This window comes from Ursus maritimus, unplaced genomic scaffold, assembly GCF_017311325.1.
Source record: "Ursus maritimus isolate PB19 unplaced genomic scaffold, ASM1731132v1 scaffold_7, whole genome shotgun sequence".
NCBI classification, from domain to species: domain Eukaryota; kingdom Metazoa; phylum Chordata; class Mammalia; order Carnivora; family Ursidae; genus Ursus; species Ursus maritimus.
Genome location: NW_024426885.1, coordinates 17,812,632 through 17,833,445, shown reverse-complemented (window position 1 = coordinate 17,833,445; position 20,814 = coordinate 17,812,632). Strand labels below are relative to the sequence as shown.

Below are 20,814 nucleotides of genomic sequence, written 5' to 3'. Positions count from 1 at the left end.
TTTTAGGAAGCTTTGGGGGGCACTAATAGAAGTGCTTTTCTTTCGCGAATTTTTAAATCTTGAAGCCTGGGCGGACAATAAAAAACGCACACAGGCCAAATTCCGGAGGACTGAGACTGCGACGAACAACCAGGAAGCGGCCCGGCTGGGAGCTGTCCCCAGTTCTCCACTCAGCTCTCGGCCCCCTCCCGGGGTCCTTACGCCGTGTTCCTCTGTCCCGCGTGGCCCTTGCCACGACCTGGGCTCCGACCCGGGCCCATCACTCAGGAGCCGCCATGTCATCCGACTTCGAAGGCTACGAGCAGGACTTCGCGGTGCTTACAGCAGAGATCACCAGCAAGATTGCGAGGGTCCCCCGACTCCCTCCTGGTGAGAGCCCTGACCCGGCCGGGCGGGGGTGGCCCCGAGGGCTCCGAGGCTCGCGGGCGGTGGAACGTCTCTGAGGCGCGAGGTGGTGCAGGGGCCCTCCCGGAGTGATGGAGCTGGACTTGGTTGAGGGTAAACGCACAGTCCAGGCTGGGTTGTGGAGTGCCATGAACAGAGACTACGCTGAGTTTTCTGGGCTCACCGGACTTCACCGCCTTGTTACTTGGTACAACCTTGGGAACGTTTCTCTGACTCTTAGTTTTTTGTTTTGTTTCATTTGTAAAATAGAGATATGAGTAGTCAAAGAGAGTGAATGAACGTACCTAGATCATGGGTCTACAATATACAGTAACCAGTTGTTTTGTTAGTGGTAATATTATATGCGGCAAAATAGGGTTAAGAGCCATGGTACCAGGATTCAGATCCCAGCTCTGCCACTTAAAAGTTTACGAAAGTTTCTTAAACTGCTCTCAACTTTCCTTCTTGGTGAAATGGGGAGAACTGTACGTCTCTGGTGGAGTTGTGGAGATTACACGATTTAACATACAGAATGCCCTTTTTTGGAGTTAGTTGCTATAATTAGTATTTCCATACCCCCAACCCCATTTTTTTTATTTCTCATTCTTCTTAGGAGACTGTAACCTAATTTTATGTAGCACTCGATGCAGGATAATTTTTCTCACTTTTAAAATTCCTCGTATCCCATCTGGAAGTGTTCTTGGTTTTGTTTTTGTGGTTTTCTTCTTTTTTTTAGTTTTTTAAAAGAATTTATTTGAGAGAGAGCGTGAGAGAGAGAGAGAGCACAGAGGGTGGGGGTCGAGGGGCAGAGGGAGAGGGAGAAGCAGACTCCTAGCTGTTCTCTGGGGGCTCCATCCCAGGACCTTGGGATCATGACCTGAGCCAAAGGCAGACGCTTAACCTGAGCCACCCAGGTGCCCCTTGTTTTTGTATTTTAGCATATCTTGCTTTCCATGCTCAACTGTCAACTATGAAGGTGGGTGCTATGTTTGATTTATTTGGCATTTACTTAGAGCTCAGAAAAATGTTAAAGTAAATGAACAGATACATGAATATGACATTTGGTCATTTTTTTTGGTGTGTGAGACATTGTTTTAGGATTTATCTTTCTCTAAGTACAGATTGAATTTGAGTGGCTAGTTGCAGATAAGATTATTACTTTGGCTTAGATTTGTTAGGGAAATTGAACGATCGTCTGGACTTGGCCCTACCTGGCTCTGGAGTGTAGTGAGTACAAAAGAGGATGCTCACTAATGTGTGAACTGGTGGGCAACTTCCCATTTCCCACCTTGTTAGTCCTTGATGCCAGCAATAATTTCTGCAGGACCTAAGTTGTCATTCCTCTTTCCCTTTCCCTACTTCCCCAAACTTGTGTGTTTATAAATAATTTTCTTCCTCTATTTCTTTGTTTTTCTTTCCCCCTCCCCCACCTGTTTTCTATTAATAGGGACATTTGCTTGAAACCAGGATCTCTGAACTTACACCCCACTCATCTGTGAAGTCCCAGTTAGTTCTGGTGAGGTGGATGATGTCTTAAAGAGGTTTATGAGCCCAAGTGAGGGAACAAGAGGACAGAACCAAGGTAGCATATACCACCGAGCTCTGCTGCCTCAGAGATTTTTGTGGAGAAAGTAGCTGCTGGCCTCATCACTTCATGATACATCACCTCGTCTCTTCTCTTCAGTTCAGCTTTTCTCCACTGCCCAAGACCATCTTGATTTTTGTTATCCTTGTTGCTGGAGACTACTTCCTTTGACTTGAATCCCAGAGTCTCAGAGTATCAGGACTTGTGATTTCAGTTGGATTTTTATTTATTTTTAATTGTAACAGTTTTAACAGAGAAGCATTTTCTGTTTGGGCTAATAGATTTTGTATTGGGAAGGTGTTTTATATAAAGTAACAAAGTCATTAATGGGCGCAAAGTTGTAAAAGCTGTTTCCAAGAAAACAGATTTTGTTACAGTTCACTTTTTTCTTGCCTTATGTTTTAATGTAACCATTCTTACCATATAGAAGGAAACCTTAGATTTAAGTGCCTTAAAAATAAAGCCTTGACTGGCCTTGCATAGAGTATAATGTAAGGCCCAACATAGCAGCTTCACCGGTATTGAAAGAAGACTGTGCAGCTGGCACTGGAAAAGTGCTTACTGAGCTGACTAATTGAATGATAGTAATTCTTAAAAATGTAGTAGTTTCCCTCCTAATAGTTACTTAGGCTTGCTCCCTTTATAATTTGTTTCTAATTGATAAATAGAAAAGGATGAAAAATAAATTCATGGAGTTAGGAATTTCAGATGTATATCTGTGAACTAACAAATTAATATGTATCACCATGAAAAACAGTATGATTAAAAGTAATTTTAATCTCTCTGGCCATCATTAGTGGTTGACCTAGAGGAGATGAACTATGATTTACTTGATTTGAGAAGCTTAAAATTGGAGCAAACTTTGCAGCCAGAGCAGTTCATTCCCCCAACTTATTAACTTATTTAAATTGAAGTAGAATGAATAGGATTGATTGCAATGATCTTCAGTCTCTGCTGTGCATGTACAAGGTATTAAAGCGTTACCTCCAGAGAGAATAGAAAAGATGGAGTATTTTAAAACTTCATTTTAAGGGAAGAAATTTGATGACTCTGTGACATGTTTTAACAATAAAAAGACTTTGCTCTTAGACTGAAGTGTTTGAATTTAACTAATTTTAGTACTTGGACTAATGAAATAGATCAGTCCCTTCTTAGGTAGTATTTTTATGACCCTGTATTTGAAATTTAATTTTAATGATTAGAGTTATGTGGTAAAATTGGGAAAATGGATGAGTGAAGACCATAACTAATACTAATTGTGAAGTTCTTTTTCCTTTGGTGAAGAATCCTAAGTGGGGGGATACTTTGCAGAGGTTCCATTACATCAGGCAGGCATCCTCAAGAATCTTAAATAAAATGTTCTCCTGCAATTATTTGCTTACTTCATTTACAGAGAGATAAATGGTCTTTTGTGAATCCTACCACTTTGTAAGATTCACAGACGGCATTGGATCTGTTTAGAATCTCTGCTCTGCTACTAACTAGATGTGCAATCTTGGACCAATTGCTTGGCCTCTCTAAGCCTGCTTCCTCCATCTTTAAGTTGGGGAGAGGAGGTGATTGCTTCAACCTTACAGTGTTGTAAAAAATCAAATGAGAGAGAACCTGGAACACACTAGCACAGTTTTCTTCCCAGAAAAGGTGCATGATAAATTAGCTGTTAGCAGTGTCATTGCTACTGCTGAAGGCAACAGCTGATAGGGTTAGTTAGGACCCAGCTTCTTAGACTTTATGATATTAATTGAACTCTTAAAGGAAACTTGGACCTCGATTCTTGCTTCATGTCCTGCCTAGACTAGAGTTAGGTGGATCTCTCTTGCTGATGCCTACATTTGAAAGGGTATGAGTGATCAGGGTTTTTTGGATATGAAATGAAATTGGGCTTGGAACTCAGGATATCAAGGAGGGAGGCGGGGAGAGAAGGGAAAGGGTGGGGCAGGAACAGTGTCCTTTCTAGAAGAAAATGCTCAAGTCTCTGTCGTTGGTTACGTCCATCCTTGGAGGCTTTTGAAGACCATCTAGGTTGTAATCGTAAATAGAAGAAGCTGTAAATGTTCTGTGATTCTCTCTTGGCTTTTGTGGTTGTAGTGGTTGTAGGTGGGAGAATTCAGAAAAGTCTGCTTTTATTTATGAATACTGTGGTTTGCTGAAAATGTGTGTGGCTTCGGAGCCGTAATGTCCACATGTTTCTACTGAGTGCGTGGAATGTGGCTACTGAGTGAAATGAGAATATTTTGGATGTATTGGGCTAAATATTATTAAAACTAAATATGTGCATATCTTAAAACTAATTTTACTTGTTCCTTTTTACTTTGTAAAGTATGGAGACTAGAAAATTTAAAATTACATGTGTGACTTGCATGTATTGCATTTCTGTTGTTCCAGAAAGAGTTGAAGAGATGGTCCCAGTCCTAATTCAGGAATTTACGTGCACAGTAAATTGGATTGGCATACTTTAATCCCATACCTACACTCTAATCCCAGAGTGGCCACTCTCCCTTCCACAAAATAGTTAAGCTGAGTAATGACTTCATTGATTTTTTAAAAATAATTATTAATTTCAGGTTTAGATTTATAGAAAATTGGCAAATACAGAGAAAGCCTGTATATCCCATGCCCAGTTTCCTCAGTTGTTAACATCATATTTTAATAGGATGTATTTGTTGTTGCAGCCAGTGAACCCATACTGATACATTATAATTAAATGAAGTCCATACTTTATTCAGACTTCCTTATGTTTTGTTTTATCTGTTTGTTTTTACCTAATGTCCTTTCACTATTCTAGGATCCAGTCCAGGATACTACAAAACATTTAGCAGTTAGGGCTCCTTATGTTCCTCTTAGCTGCGACAGTTTTCTCAGGCTTTTCTCTAGACTTCAGTTTAGAGGAGTACTGGTCAGATATTTTATAGAATATCCCTCAGTTGGGATTTGCCTGATACTTTTGTCATGATCAGACTGGAGTTCTAGGTTTGGCGGAAGAAGATCACAGAAATAAAGCACTATTTTTATCACATTACATCAAGAATATATTGTAACACAACTTATCACTACTGATGCTAACTAACTTTGATCACCTGTCTGAGGTAGTGTTTGTCGGGTTTCACCACTGTAAAGTTACTCTTTTGCTTCTTTTCCATACTCTTTGGAAGGCAATCCTATGCACAGCCCACACTTCAGGAGTGGGGAATCACATTCCACGTCCTTGAAGGCTTAGCATCTGTATAAATCATTTGGGATTCTCTACAGGAGAGATTCTGTCTATCTCCATTTACTTATTCAGTCCTTTAAATCCATGGGTTCATGGTATTTATTTTTTTCTTTGTATTGTATTCCATTACTGCTTTATTTTTTTGCTCAAATTGTTCCACCTTTGACCTTTGGAAGCCCTTTTAGCTGGCTTCTGTTTCCTTTTGATATACCCCTATCATTGCAGGTTTGTTTTTTGTTTTGTTTTGTTTTCCTTTTTGGCACTTTCTTACTTTCCAGTATTATAAAATACTCCAATATCATCTTGTGTTTTTCCTATACCAGTCCCAGAATCAGCCATTTCTATAAGGAGTCCTACTTCCATTCATTGAGAAGTGGTGTTAGAAACCAAGACCTAGGGGTACCTGGGTGGCTCAGTGGGATAAATGTCCAACTCTTGATTGCATCTCGGGTCATGATCTCAAGGTCATGAGATCGAGCCCCATGTAAGGCTCCATGCTAAGTGTGGAGACTGCTTGGGATTCTTTCCCTCTCCCTTTGACAACCTCCCATACTCTCTCTTTTTAAAAAAAAAAAAACAAAACAAGATCTGGATACTAGGTACACTCATTACTACTGGGGTATTATTGCTTCTAGTCCTTCTGAGCTGACAGATAAGGAAGTACGTGTGTGTACAATAAATCATGTAGATATAAATATTTGTATGTGTAGCCATCTATTGTAAGCTAAGCATGAATTCATATTGCTATCTCCAACTCTAATCCATTATTACATGGATCATTCTAGAATGGCTTTGTTTCAGTATTGACCATTCCCTACCATGCTACATAGTGTAGCATTAGTAATTTATGCATTTTTAAGTTCTCTAATATAAAAAGTTCCTCTATTAGTGGTTTTACTCCACATTTCCCAGTACATAGTTTCTACTGCTATTTTATCTAAAAATAGCTACATGGCACAAAGACAGGTACCAGTCACTGAATTCGAGTTAGCTCTGACACTTAGACTATTTTGTGGGGGAGGGGTGTGCAAGTTCTTCTTTTATTTTTTTTAATTTCTTTTTTTAAAGATTTTTAATTTATTTATGTGACAGAGACAGCCAGCGAGAGAGGGACCACAGCAGGGGAGTGGGAGAGGAAGAAGCAGGCTCCCAGCGGAGGAGCCCCATGTGGGACTCGATCCTGGAATGCCAGGATCACGCCCTGAGCCGAAGGCAGACGCTTAACGAATGCACTACCCAGGCGTCCCAAGTTCTTCTTTTAATACTAACAATGCTATGTAGATTTGTGTGTATATCAGCACTAAGCACTTCTGTTAATATTGCGTGCGCAAGAAGAGATCATACTATGCAAAGACTTATGTGTATGCCACCATTCATCAAGCCTATATGCAAAAGAAAAAAAAGGTGATGAGATTTGTTTATATAGTATATTTTATGTAGTACCTCAGAGGTTAAGAGCTCAGTTCTGGACAGCAGACCTTGTTGGAATTCCAATTCTGCAATTTATTAGCTGTTTAACTTTGGAGAAATTATTTAATCACTCTGAGTTTATGTACTTGCTTGAGAATGGGATAATACTAGTGTCTCCAAAGGGCTGTTTCAAGAATCGACTCTGACAATGTTCAGCACGTAGCCCTGTGAAAATAATGGTAGCTGTTAGTTATGAAGTTCTGAGTTCTAGGAACGTACCATTTGTAAAGTGGATGCCATGTGGTGTGGAAAGGATGGAATTGTCTTGGGAATTACATAGGAATAGTGCTAGAAGGCTGCCAAAAACTATGTTGGTAGATTTTTTCAAGGTCATCTCATTCAGTCTTTCTTTCCTTCCTTTCTTCCTCATTCATGCTTTGCTCCTAAATCATCACCTATTCATTCTCTTAAAAATGTGAGGAACGCTGGAGAGGGCTAAATTCAGAGTTAGGACAGAGACAGGACAAGAGTGGTCCCTGCCTCCAAGGATCTGGAAGTGAAGGTGAGGGGAAGACTACAGAAAGCACTTTCTCATGACCATCAGAGCCACTGGAGCAGAGCACAGAAGTCTAGGAATTCAGAGGAGATAAGATCTGTCCCAGGCAATCACCTCGAGGAGAGGTGGGATTTAGCAGACAAATACGAGAAAGGGTATATTAGGTGAGGTTGCAATAACTGGGTGCGGTGCGTATCTGTTGTTTTGGACTGCCCAGAATCCTCTATTCTATTTTCTGATAGCAGCACCTCAGTTTTCCACTGAGGAACTACCTAAACCCAGGCTCGGTGGAACTGACAGGCCACCATGCCCCATCCAGGTCAACAGGTAAACACGTTACCCAAGTGAGCGCATTCAGAGAATGTTTGCTTGAATTCAAATTTTGGGCAGAATGAACCAAAAAGAGAGCATGGTATTGCTGCTCAAGACTCTCCCTTTGCAGAGACTGTCAGTGAGTTTCTGCTCCCTTGGTACCCCAAGCCACCCTGGGAGCTGTCCTTTCTGAGATTGGGGGCTCATTTTTACCATTGACTCTACGAACCACTCCATTTTATTCTAATAAGATTCCTTCTCTAACAGCTATCTTTCTAATAAAGTCCCTTTTTTTTTGGCTGAGGTTAGCCAGAATCAATTCTGTTGTATTCAGCCAAAGAACCCTAAATAGTAGCTTAAACAAAAGGTTAGAGCAGGAAAAAAGAAGAGAGAGAGAGATGTTTGGGTAATAATCGTCTATCTGGTTAGCATGTAGCATATATATGGGAGAGCTAGTAGTTGGAAATAAAGTTGGAAAGGTTGTTTGGATCTGGAATGTGAAGGACCTTGACTGCTAGGCTTAAGTGATGCAATCAAAGCCACATTTTAGGAAGATTAAGTGGTGGAGAGGAGCACGTATGAAGGCAGGGAAAGCAGCGTGGTTGGTAGCATAGTTTCTTTTGTAAATGTTTACACTGTCCTACATTATTTATTCAATTAACCATCATTTTTCAAGAACTGATCATATGACAGGCTCAGTGCTATAAAGATCATTAAGACATAATTAAAGCCCCCAGCCTAGAAGATAAATCAGACCTGTAAGTGGGAGAGAAATTATTGGAATTAGGTAAGGGTTGTAGATGTTTTCTGTAAGAGAGAACAGCTAACTCTTTTGTAGGAAAAGCCTTTTGTAGGAAAAGCTTCAAAGAGGTGATAATTTCTGAAGCGGATTTGGTTTTTTTTTTTTTTATTAAGATTTTATTTATTTATCTGGCAGAGAGAGAGACAGCCAGCGAGAGAGGGAACACAAGCAGGGGGAGTGGGAGAGGAAGAAGCAGGCTCCCAGCAGAGGAGCCTGATGTGGGGCTCGATCCCAGAACGCAGGGATCACGCCCTGAGCCAAAGGCAGACGCTCAACGACCGAGCCACCCAGGTGCCCCTCTGAAGCGAATTTTGAATAGCAGTTTGTCAGGCAGTCACAGTGGAGGTGGGCATAGGCATTGAGATTAAAGGTCTTGGGTCCTGGAAATATATCAGGATTAGAGATAAAGATTTGGGATCATAAATGTATAATATGACAGTTTAAAAATGAGAGTGGATGAAATTGTCCAGGGGCATAGATCATAGTCATAAGAGAAGAGAAGCAAGGACTGAACTCCCAGGAATGCCGACAAGTTAAAGGATAAATGGAGGAAAAGGATGCTGGCAGAGGACACTGAGACAGAAGTGAGTGTGTAGGAGGATCAGAAAATCAGAGCGTCGTGGAAACCAGAAGATGAAAAAGTGATAAGATGGGAGGAGCAGAATATCGGATGCCACGAGATTAAGTAAAAGTAGGACCAGAGGATGTCCATTTGTTTGGGCAAAGGAAAGGTCATCAGACTTAAGAGTCATTTCACTAGATTGGTGGGGTGAGAGTGAGATTACCGGAAGGAAATGGGGAGATGGGAAAGGGAAACATGACTGTGGATAGAGGAGAGAGAAATTAGTAGCAAAGGGGAATTTAGGACAAGGACGGCTTCTTCCTTTGTTTTGTTTTGTTGATGAGAAAAGCTGGTGCTTCTTAGTCCTGGAGGTCCGGTGCAGACTTTCTTAACAATTGACCACCTTAAAGAAAACAAGATGTTCCTTCTGAGATTCATAATCTCACCCCTGGTCCAAGATGGGCTGTTTTATTTCATATTCTGCTCTGGCATAAAAATCGTGTGCTTCTCTGGTAACTTGCGGAGGTGTTGGACAGATTGACCTGTGCCAGGAGCAAATAAATTCGGGGTCATATACTAAATTTTTAATCTGGCCATATGTAGGCTTAACTTCTTCAAAGAGGGAAAATCAATCAAATAAATCAAATTTTAATTTCAAATGTGCATTTTTCTTACTTGGAGTATATATTAAAACACCTTATGTGACAGCTACCCCCTTAGTTTGGAGGGATCAAAGGGAAGGGGTTGGGGTTGGCAAAACTTAATTATGGTTCTAGCAAAACAATAACTTCTACTAAAGATTCCCCACTTGGTGTTGACTATCCTTCTGAAGAGTTAGTCAGCTACTAAATGTTGTACCCATTTCAAGCTTCATGACTTCCCTAGTTTGTTGTATTAGCTGGTCATCGTTAGGTTCACAGAAGCCTAACTTTAAAGATTTATTTATTTATTTATTTATTTATTTATTTATTTGAGAGAGAGAGAACGTCTGCAGTGGGGAGGGGCAGAGGAAGAGGGAGAGAGAGTCTTAAGCAGACTCCACGCTGAGCACAGAATGTGATGCAGGGCTTGATTTCAAGACCCTGAGATCATGACCTGAGCAGAAATTAAGAGTCAGATACTTAACTGACGGTGCCATCCAGGTGCCCCGAAACCTAACTTTAAATAAAGAAATCTGTCAGTTCAAGAAAACAAATCATGATAAACTCAAGCAAAACCTGTTTCAGAGTTATCTGGAACCAGAAACTAACTAAATCTACCTACCTCCTTGCTTGCCTATCTACCTACCTACCCACCTATTACATACCTATCCCTCAGCTTTGTTTCTTTTTCAACATAGACTTCATTCTTAACCACTGCAAAGTGGCTGTCCTTGTAGCTAGAACAATGGATGCCAACAGCTTCTAGACTCACGTCATCATAACTCTACCAAGAGACGGGAAAAGACTTTGCTGTTGCTCGAGGACTTGGATTGGTCTGCTTCAGTTATATGCCGACTCCACTTCCACCAGCCAGACCAATGTGGCAAGAGGGATTGAACTACTGGGATTGGTCCAGCTAGGGGCAGAAGCCCATGCTTTGCTAGGTCACTGTGACCAAAGGGGCAGGGTCATAGAAGGAGATAACATTTCCTATCAACCTGTTTGGTGAAGAGTAGAGCCTCAAAAGAGTGAGGTTATTGCCTGAGAAAAGAAGGATGCTAGACACAAAACTGTAAATGTTCAATAAATTTGCTTAGCACAAAACTTGGGTGTAGTCTCTGAATAAATGGACTAATTGTTTTGGAATGGGGGTGAGAAGTTTTCTGAAACTACCTGCTAGGACATGTCTCTCCCAGGAAAGGGAGCTATAGTTGCGTGATAACTTAATGGTGGTAGAGTTTGAATAAGCTGCATACAGAGACTTAGCACTTCATAATTTTAAAAGTAATTTTACTTCCATCAGCTTTGTGAGCTAAAAAGAATTAGCTATTTTAAATTTGTATTTTAGAGAGTACCAACTGAGTCTCAGAAAAAACTCTTTCTTACCCAGGATCCCACAACCAGCAAAGTAGGTGGTGACTTTGGGTTTAAAATCAGTAGTCCTGACTTCAAATATTTCTTTCATTACACCCAATTCTTAATGAAATTGCAATCTTTTAAAGGATTGTAAGATCATGCCCAGTTTCAGGAATTGTTTTGGTATGTGACTTTTTTTCCCCCAAATTTTTATTTAAATTCCAGTTAGTTTCATGTGTAGAATTTAGTGATTCATCACTTACCTACAGCACCCAATGCTCATCTCTACAAGTGCTCCTTAACCCATCACCCATTTACCCCATGTGACTTTTATATTGTATTCATGTCAGTTATTCCCAGTTTATTAAAGTCACGACTCTGAAGACTCCTCGAAATCTGCTCTTGTTGACACAGTTTCTTCTAAAGAACGAGCTCATTTTTGTTTTCTTTTAGAAATGTTATAGCATCTTTTCAGAATTAGATACTGCATGAGATTATATATTTCTACATAGTCTGGGCTCAGTGGCCTAAAATGGTTCCTAACCCACTAAAGAATGATCCAGTCATTTGCCTGATGTGGTAATTCTCTACTCTCACCAGAAAAGAAAAGGCATATAAAAATAGTAGTTTTCATATATTACATTTGCTTGTATTCTTAGCAATTCCTTGGTATTTATTGTTTGTTTCAGATGAGAAGAAGCAGATGGTTGCAAATGTGGAGAAACAGCTCGAAGAAGCAAAAGAACTGGTAGGTACAGATGTGGTCATATGTTTTAACATACAACCAGAGCTTTTCTGCTGATACCTTCCTCTAGCCTGTTTTATACTATGTAGAAACATGAAACATTTCTGATTAGCATTTGATAATTCGGACTTGATCAGTTTTTAAATTGAAGAGAATTTAATAGTTTCTTGGGATTTTATTTTTCTTAATAAAGGTAATTCATTAAAGGTCCACCTTTAATTTTTATTCCTTCATAATACTTTTCATAATAGCTAGAAATAGCTCATGCTTGTTAAAGGTATACTGAGTACCAGACCCTGGGTTAAGCATACTACTTGCTTTATAATATTTAATTTTCACACAAGTCCTGTGAGATAAATGCTATTCATCAAGAAGTGTTAAGGACCTGAGATGTTCCCTGACTTGCTTTGTAACAGGTGAGCTTGCCACAGTTTCATGGTTGCTGGCGGAAGACAGGAGATTCCTAGGTCAGAGACAAAAGTATTTTATTACAGTGAAGGGTGCTGTCAGAGTTTCAGCACGCTGCCTCAGGTCCCTGAGCCCCAGCTCCCACAGGGTGATGCAGGTTTGCCTGGAAGAAAGCCTACACATAGCAGAATACTTTACAGGGAGAGAACCTGGAGGCTGGGAAATGCCCTGTTTTGTAGCAGCCTGTGAGTGAGTCTGCTGTTTGTCCCAGAGGGACAGAGTATTTCCTCCCCCAGGGCTGCTCCCTGTAAATACAACCCTGAGAAATGGCTTGAGAAAGGAGCGGTCAGGGCCTCGCATTCTTGGCATGCCCAGGAAGACATGTGGGAGCGTGAGAGACACACGGAGGAGTGATTCTCAATACCGTTCTTGCCCCCATTTTGTGGATGGGGAAACTGAGGCCTAGAAAAATTAAGTAATTTTAAGGTGCCATACCCAGCAAGTGGTGGAATATGGGCTTATATTTAAATATGCTAAACCCAGAGTTTTAGCTCATCTACTACTTTTTCAAATAAAGAAACTTGCAAATCAAGGAACAGAAAGTATTCAAAGGTACTGTGTCCCAGTTTTTGGTTTTAAAGCCAAGTATCACAAGTATGACTCTACTTGTTACTGCATTGTGGTCCCAAATGAGTGTGTTGCTTTCCTAAATACTGAGGGGTGCTACTTGGGGTTCCTTCAGTACGTATGTACTTAGTGATATACTTAGAATAGTTTTCCGAGTGTGTTTCTGGTAACCGCTGTTAGCAGTTAAAGTACGTTTGGGAAACTAGCTAGCTTAAAGAGAATTGGAGGTTGGCATCTTTTTCAGTTGTTTTTCAAAGAATCTTCTTGGACCCTTAAGGAGACTAAGAGGCATCGTGAATCTCTAAGAAGGGACTGTAGGAGGCAGCTAAAGCATGGAGCGTTTCCAAGCTTATTCGACTGACTGATTGACTTTTGTCGAGAGGGCCATACACAAGGGGCGGCCGTTTTCGGGGCTCTGCAGAAATGGGTGGCTGTCGTTCCCTGCGACACAGCAGACCTTTGCTCTGTGACTTGGAGGGCTGCGGTAGCGAGCTCACTGCACTGCTCTGTCTCGTCTGGCTCTTTTCTAGCCGTCAGAATGTCGGGTGCTCTCTATGCCTGGGAAGATCCACTTCTCATCCCTGCTGTGCTGTCGCCACGGCAGCTTTGCCTCCAACTCCCCAGCTTCGAGTGTTCGCCTCTCTCTGACAGGTTCTCCCTTTTTGCAAATGCTTTTCTCCTTACTTCCTTCTCTTTTTATAGTCAGCTATTTCTCTCCTGCTCTCCGGCCTTCATGTAAAAAGACTGACTTCTGCATACCGTAGCTGCCAGCCAGGACACCCGTTCCTTCTGGCCGGCAAGCTTCCCGTCGGTAGCACAGGGCAGCTGCTCAGTCGTTGGGTCTTGAGCTGACCGCTTGTATGGTTGTTGAGTTCCCAGGAGCAGTTCTTTTGCCTCAAAATCTGCGTTTTGGTTTGTTGAGCCATCAAGGTACTCAGTGATGTTAGAAAGCTGGTTTCCTAATAACCAAGATTTTACTGTACCAGGGAGTGTAAAATATAGTCATCCCCTATGGACCTTGTAGTCATCCTCAGTGGTGACCAACCCCAAGAGTTCTAAGATACGTATTCTATTTGTTTGAAATGATCAGACAGCTGATTTACTTAATTCCAATGACATCCTTGTTAAGGACACTGTTCATTGTATTACATCCTCTCCTTTGGATGAGGACCCTGGAGAAAAACTTCTTTTTTATTTCACTTATTAGGATTACTTGTGTTTCTGCTGAACAACTGGTTTGTATTAAGCTCTTAGATGCTGCTTGTCTTGTGATTACCGTGTCCCCCACGTTATGTTGGCCGTCTGAATGTTGGGACAACACAAAACAAGTTCATGTTAACTTATTTATGGTTTCATTGGAACTGCTTGTCGTGTGTTTCCTTTTTTCTTACTTACCCACTTTTTTTTTTCTTACCTACTTTTAATTTCGTTTCCAGGGTCTTTATAAAATGCCTTAAACAGACGTATAGTTAACTCTTGGATTTTCACCGATGTGTACTTAGGCAGTTACTTGAATGATCCTGCTCACTCGGTTAGAGCTAGGTACTTAATGATGATTTCAGAGAAGTGGGTTTTTGTAATTTTTTAAAAAGATTTTTATTTATTTATTCATTAGAGCGAGCACAAGCAGGGGGAGGGGCAAAGGGAGAGGGAGAAGCAGACTCCCTGCTGAGTAGGGGGCCCGACTCAGGGCTCGATCCCAGGACCCTGGGATCATGACCTGAGCCAAAGGCAGACACCCAACCAACTGAGCCACCCCGGTGCCCCCAGAGAGGTGTTTTAAAAATTGCCTTGCTGAGTAACTGTTTAATTTATTGGTGTTTCACATTTATTTTGAGACACGGCAATAATTTAAATGGTCACTGCTTAAATCAAGGCTAACTAAAAGTATCTCTCTCTCTCTCTTAATAAAAATTAAGGCCTGTGAATTGAAACATGATTTTCTGGTTTATCTGAAAAGACTGGTTATTCAGTCTCTAACACTGGACAAGTAAGAGTTTTATTAGTGATAAGCTTATAGTAGTTGTGGAAATAACTCATTAGGATGTTTGAAAAGGTAAGATATAGAGCAGCATTTTTGGATGTGAGTTTATTTGACATGGCCTGAACCAATTTGCAGTTGTTGATGGTTTTCATTTTTTTAATGCCAAGTATAAGTAAGCTACCTCTGATACCTCCTGTCTATACTTGCTGTATTTCTTCTGCATCGTCAGTAATCATCTCTACTATTATTAACATTAATCTAGCGATTACCGATAGAGACACTGTTGTAAGCACATTACAGGAATTACACCATATAATCTTTACAGCTGTCCTACAAAAGACATACTATTTTTAGAAATGAGAAAAGTAGGGCCCAGAGGAGTTAATAAACCCATCCGAGGCTGCACAACTAGTAAATAGTGGAGCCTATGATGTGCACACAGGCGTCTGACTCGAAAGCCTCTGTTCTTAACCGTCACAGTATTTCTGCATTGGCTCTCATTAAATGCGCATGTGTTGTATCCAAAGTGTTATTAATGCCAGATTCTTGAAAAGTATGCGGCTGTGATTTCGTTGAGCTTTGTGTAATTTAGTAGATTACTGTATCCCCTTAACGCCGCATCAACATGGTTATGAAGCAGAAGGAGTGAGGCTGGAGGTTCAGATCACATACTGGTGATTTTCCTAATCAGAAAAGAGTTTCCAGAAGATTTTTCACCAAACGACTAAGGCTGGGCTGACATTTTATAGATTTAGGGTAGAAATAATGGTTTGTTTTACATTCCCATAGTCCTGGTTGGTTTGGGGCAGAAGACCAAACCAGCTGAGGCTGGATTGAATGATAGGACACACCAAAGGTATTAAAATTGTTATTATTGAGGATGTTTGGATTAATGCATATATTTTTAAAAACATTTTTTATAATAATATTTTTTATTATATTATGTTAGTCACCATACAGTACATCCCTAGTTTTTGATGTAAAGTTCCATGATTCATTACTTGTGTATAACACCCAGTGCACCATGCAGTACGTGCCCTCCTTAATACCCATCGCTTTGGCACTCTGCATGTCGCTAGCAAGCACTCAGGGACTATTTATTTGTTGCCACAAAACTAAACTTAAGCCCAGAAGTAGTCCCGGTGTTACTTGATCATGGACAGACAGCTCCCTCGGCCTGGCTCCTCAGGTGTAAAATGAGAAATTGGGATTAAATCCTTTCAGCTCTAAATGTCTGGCCAAATAAAGTGTAAGCATATGGTTTAAGTCACGTTTTCCTCTCACCCTGCCAGCTTGAACAGATGGATCTGGAAGTCCGAGAGATACCGCCCCAAAGTCGAGGAATGTACAGCAACAGGATGAGAAGCTACAAGCAAGAAATGGGCAAACTTGAAACAGATTTTGTGAGTTGGATTCCCCCCTCTGTCCTATTTACCAGTCTTTAAACTGCATTTTCACCCGTGCTTTCTATCGTTTCCTCCACATGCCTCATTTAGCCTGATGTGCGTAGTCTCCCGGGGCGGGTACCAGAGACAGCACAGCTTTCATTGTCTATGGCTTGGGGTCTAAAAATATTTAAAGAGCTAGCTAATGATGGACTATGAGGTACGTTGGATTCCTGACTCGCAGAGAGATCCAAAGCATGTCGTCCTCTGAGTTTAGATAGTATTTATTGATACTTAGCATTTAGGAGAATTTTGAAACCCAGTTTTGGCTTTTCTTAGTCTGCAGCCTTTCAGATGCAGTGTTCATAGACGGACTTCAGGGGCACACGAACGTCCTGAAATTATTTAGGTATTTTTGGATGTCCATTTCTATGTGCACTTTTTTCCTCGGGTAGGTGCCATTGACTTTATTAGAGTCTTAAAAGGATATGTTACACTCCTCCCCCCAAAAGGACAAAAGGAATTCAATTAATAATTTATACAAGTGATCCTTTATACCAGTTGCCCCGTGAGGGTATTTAGCTTTCTCTTCCTATATGTCCGACTTTCAACTCTACTCACTTTATAGCAAATTTAAGAATGCAAATTTAAACATTTAATGTTGAAATTGTTAGTCATTAGAAAGTAATAGGAGTATAAAAGATAGAGCTGAGCAATTCCACTGTTGGGTATATATCCAAAAGAATTGAAAACAGGATTTCAAAGAAATATTTGCACCCCCATGTTCATAGCAGCATTATTCACGATACCAAAATATGGAAGCAGTCCACGTGTCCAGCAGCAGATGAATGGATAAACAAAATACGGTACATGCGTACAATGAGACTTAAAAATGGTGGAATTTCTAATGTATGACACGACATGACACGACATGCTTGAGAACACTATGCTATGAAATAAGCCAGTCATGAAAGGCAAACAGTATATGATTCTGTTTATATTATGTACCTAGAGTAGTCAAATATGAGAGACAGAAAGTAGAATGGTGGTTGCCAGGGACTGGAGAGAGGGGGAAACGGGCAGTTATTGTTTAATGGGTGTAGAGTTTCAGTTTTGCAAGATGAAAGGTTCTAGAGCTTGGTTACTCAACTTGTGAATATATTTAACGCTGTTAAACTGTACACTTAAAAATGGTTCAGATGGCAAATTTTATGTTATGGGTATTTTACTACTTGAAAAAAAAAGATGGAGATGAAGAAAGATCTGAGCTTTACCTGTAAAGTCATGCGTTGGTATGTGATTCAACTTCATTTCTGACCCTGGGGTTCAAATTCATAAAGAAAGTCAAGAATTTGTCAGGGTCTTTCTGCCTCTGTACCAGCCTTAAGTGTTTTACTTGTGCAGGCTGTGCCTTCTAGACAGTAGTGCCGGACCTGGTAGAAATCCCCCTAGACTCTGGAGACAGGATGATTTGCAGTTAGGCACATTTATTTTATATTTTGATGGATATTTTCCTGAGAAGTTGAGATAGGCTATAGCAGTGACTCTGATGCAATTGCCTTTTAAACTGTGTTTCTATTAATTAAAAAAAAAATTGGAATCCACCGTGGGCCTAAATTCGGAAAAGAAGTGTAACTAGCTAGCTCCTGTGCTCTGTGCTAGATAAAACCTTCTCTAACTGCTTTGTGAAAGGTGGGTTCTCTTAGCGAGAATATGAGGTATAGTGAGAAAATTTAAATTGATTTGAGAATTCGACAACTCAAATTACTTAGACAATTCTAATTAAAATTAATGTTTCAATATAAATGATGCAAGTAAAGTAAAATATTTTTGAGGATTGTTTTAGTTTGCTAACCTCATCTATATGAAACTCCTTTTCACATGTTTCTCTCTTGGTTCCTAAAATAACATTAGTTTGTGAGGGCTGTTGTAATAAATTACCATGGACTGGACGGTTTAAACAACAGAAATTTATTTTCTCACAGTTCTGGAGGCTGAGAGTCTGAGATCAAGGTATCAGCAAGGTTGGTTTCTTCTGAGGCCTCTCCTTGGCTTGGAGATGGCTGTCTTCTCCCTGGGTCTTCACATGGTCTTACCTTTGTTTGTGTCGTGTTCTGATTTCTTCTTCTCATAAGGAGACCAGTCACATTGGATTAGAGCCCACCCTAACGACCTCGTTGTTAACTCCGTTAACTGTTCTCCAGATGCAGTCACTTTCTGAGGTACTAAGGGTTGGGACCTCAACATATGAATTGAGGTAGACACCCTTCAGCTCATAACACTGAATTTAGTTTTAATCTTTTCTTCTTAAAATTTTTTCAGAAATTACATTGCTCCTGTTGCTTATAAGTCAGCTAGCTCAATCTTCAGGGTTTTTGTCTCCTGAAGAATATAATCTGGGTAGAATCCTTTAGGTATTTGGAAACAATATTGTATGCTTTAAGTATTTCTTAGGCCTATTTTCTGTTCTGAAGAAAAATGGAACCAGTAACTGTGATCTGAGCATCTGTTCTCCAGGCTATCATTAAAAATTCATGTGTTTATGTGGATAATTGTTAGCACAACTTTCTTCTGGGTCAGGAAGCATCCTTTACCACTACCAGCCCCCAGCTTCCATGGTATAGTGACTTCGAGTTTATAAAGTGCTTTAGCATACACTGCTTCCTTTCATGGTATCAAGAGTAGACAGAGTAGATGTGGATGACTACCCCATTTTACACATGATAGAACCAAGAGGTTCAGATCGATTCTGGATGCCATTCAGCACACTGCTCTCAAGCCTGGCTGTGGATAAGACACTGCCCTAGGTGCTTGGAAAAAGCTGTGATTAAGAGAAAGTTCTTGTTCTCATGGAATTTAAATTCTAGTGGGGAAGACAAGAAGCAAATAAACAAATACATCTATATCATAATTTCAGGGAGTGACGAGTGGTATAAATGAAAATAAAGTGAGTAAATGGGGGACAGTGGCTAGCGCAGTGGTTGTGGCTGTCTTTGCTGGGTGTTCTCCGTGGTGTGAGTGAAAGAGGAAGAGGCGCACGTGTTTATAGAGAGAGACAGAGGAAAGATCTACGAGGGCATCGTAGACATGGTAAAGACCTTGGCTTTTACTCTGGATTGGTGAGAAGCCACTGGGGGCCTTTGCAAAGCGAGTGGTCCTTTGACGTCTCGTCTACAGCTTCCCCCATTTTTCCACATGAGGTGTTCGAACAGGGTATAGAAAATAGGCACATAATTCCCTTTTGATTCATATTTTCTTTTTATATTTAATTCTTTTATGTTTAAAGGAATGAAGGCTATCTTCTTAAAGATATTTGATAACTTTCTTACGGTGATACACCTAGAAACATTGAACCCCAGGAAAAATATCACAGATGGTCCTTCATGTCTCATTTGCAACGTTTATTGCAAATGAAGCAGATGTGCTATTCCGCTTGTAACATCGAGACTTTGGGGGATCGTTTGTACCAATGAGGAAGGGCAGAGGGCGTTCAGCCTTCTCCACTTACTCCGACTGTCTTACTCTGTGTGGCATGAGCCACTCCCGCGGCTTCGATGACTGCGTCTGTACCAACTTGCATTTCTGACCCAGACCTCCATAGCTCTAGATTCATAGTTCTTACTACTTACTTTATTCCAGAGTCCCGTAAACACAAACACTTAAATTTGACAAGTTCTAGTCACTTCTGAGTTATCTTTAGTTTCTTCCTTGCCGTCCCTTTGCACGTCCAGTTGATCACTAAGAATTAGCAACCCGGCCCTCAAATATCTCCCACTTTCCTCTCCACTACTGGAAGCTCTCATGTTTTTCCATCTCGATGTTTGTGGTAGCCTTTCCTCCTTCTATTCTTCTGCTCTAAACCACCCTCTGCACCAGTCTCGAATTATCTTTCGAACACACTGATCGAATATGTCACATTGTTCCACAAAATCTTATGGAGTGCTCATTGCCTGCTGAATGAAAGCCAGGCCAGCTTGTAGGCTTTCTGTTCTGTCCCATTGCGGCTTTACGGGTCCAGGAATTTTATCATACGCTTGGTATTTTGGATCATACATTGTTAAAAGCCTAGATTTTGTTGTTTTCCTTTAGAGTGGTGTATCTCAACCTTTTCTTCATTATCACCCCCCTAAGGAATCTTTTCAGACTTTTTTTTTTTTCCAATTGCCCCTTCTTCCTCCCACTCCCATGAAATTTTAATGCTACAGATATATTGTATATCTGTACATACTGTGACCCTTTGGAGGGCTCCATGTCTTTGTAATATCTAAAATTCTTCATCCTCCCAAGAGCCAGTTTTTGCCTCAATGGTATGATATCACCTGTGCTGTCAATGCATGTTTTAGAGATTTTTTTTTCTTTTTCTTTTTTTAAGTAAGCTCTATGCCCAGCGTGGGGCTTGAACTCACAACCCTGAGATCAGTGGTCACATGTTCTACTGACTGAGCCAGCCAAGGTACCCCCTTAGAGAATGTTGAGCTTTATTTGGGCAAGCAGGTAACTTACTAACAGATCAGATCAATCCTCTCAAGGCTTATTGTTAAAGTTTTTAAGGACATGTCTAGAGTAGACCTACTTTTGAGCTGTGGCTTTTCTTGGCTTCCACTTGAATTACTGGAGCATTCAATGACTGTTCTGCCTTATGTTTGGTCCGAATTCTGTCTGCCTGCTTTGGGTGACCTCCAGAATCTCCAATCCATCCATAGCCCCCCAATACCTGGTCTCTGCAAGACCTTGCATCTGAAAAAAAAAAAAAAGTCTACTGTTCACAATGACTCATATCATAGATTTTAATTTGTAACTGAATAAATAGCTACGTAAAAGATTTTAAAATTTGGGTTAGAATTTG

The 20,814-nt window shown here is 40.6% G+C and overlaps 1 protein-coding gene across 15 annotated transcripts in view; it reads left to right on the top strand.

Annotated features, from left to right (window-relative positions):
• Nucleotides 1-88: 88 nt before the first annotated feature.
• VTI1A (vesicle transport through interaction with t-SNAREs 1A) overlaps nt 89-20,814 on the top strand; it is a 348,230-nt gene continuing 327,504 nt past the window's right edge. For 7 of the 15 annotated variants that reach the window (XR_005833144.1, XM_040623957.1, XM_040623958.1 and 4 more), the window contains exons 1-3: nt 91-369; nt 11,509-11,567; nt 15,876-15,986. Coding sequence is in view for 14 of the 15 variants with exons in the window: in XM_040623957.1 (XP_040479891.1) it covers nt 276-369; nt 11,509-11,567; nt 15,876-15,986 (264 nt within the window). In the remaining variant the exon portion in view is untranslated. Of the gene's footprint in view, nt 370-11,508; nt 11,568-15,875; nt 15,987-20,814 lie in introns of all 15 variants that reach the window. The other 8 variants (XM_008684600.2, XM_008684637.2, XM_008684653.2 and 5 more) reach the window with 5 other exon arrangements.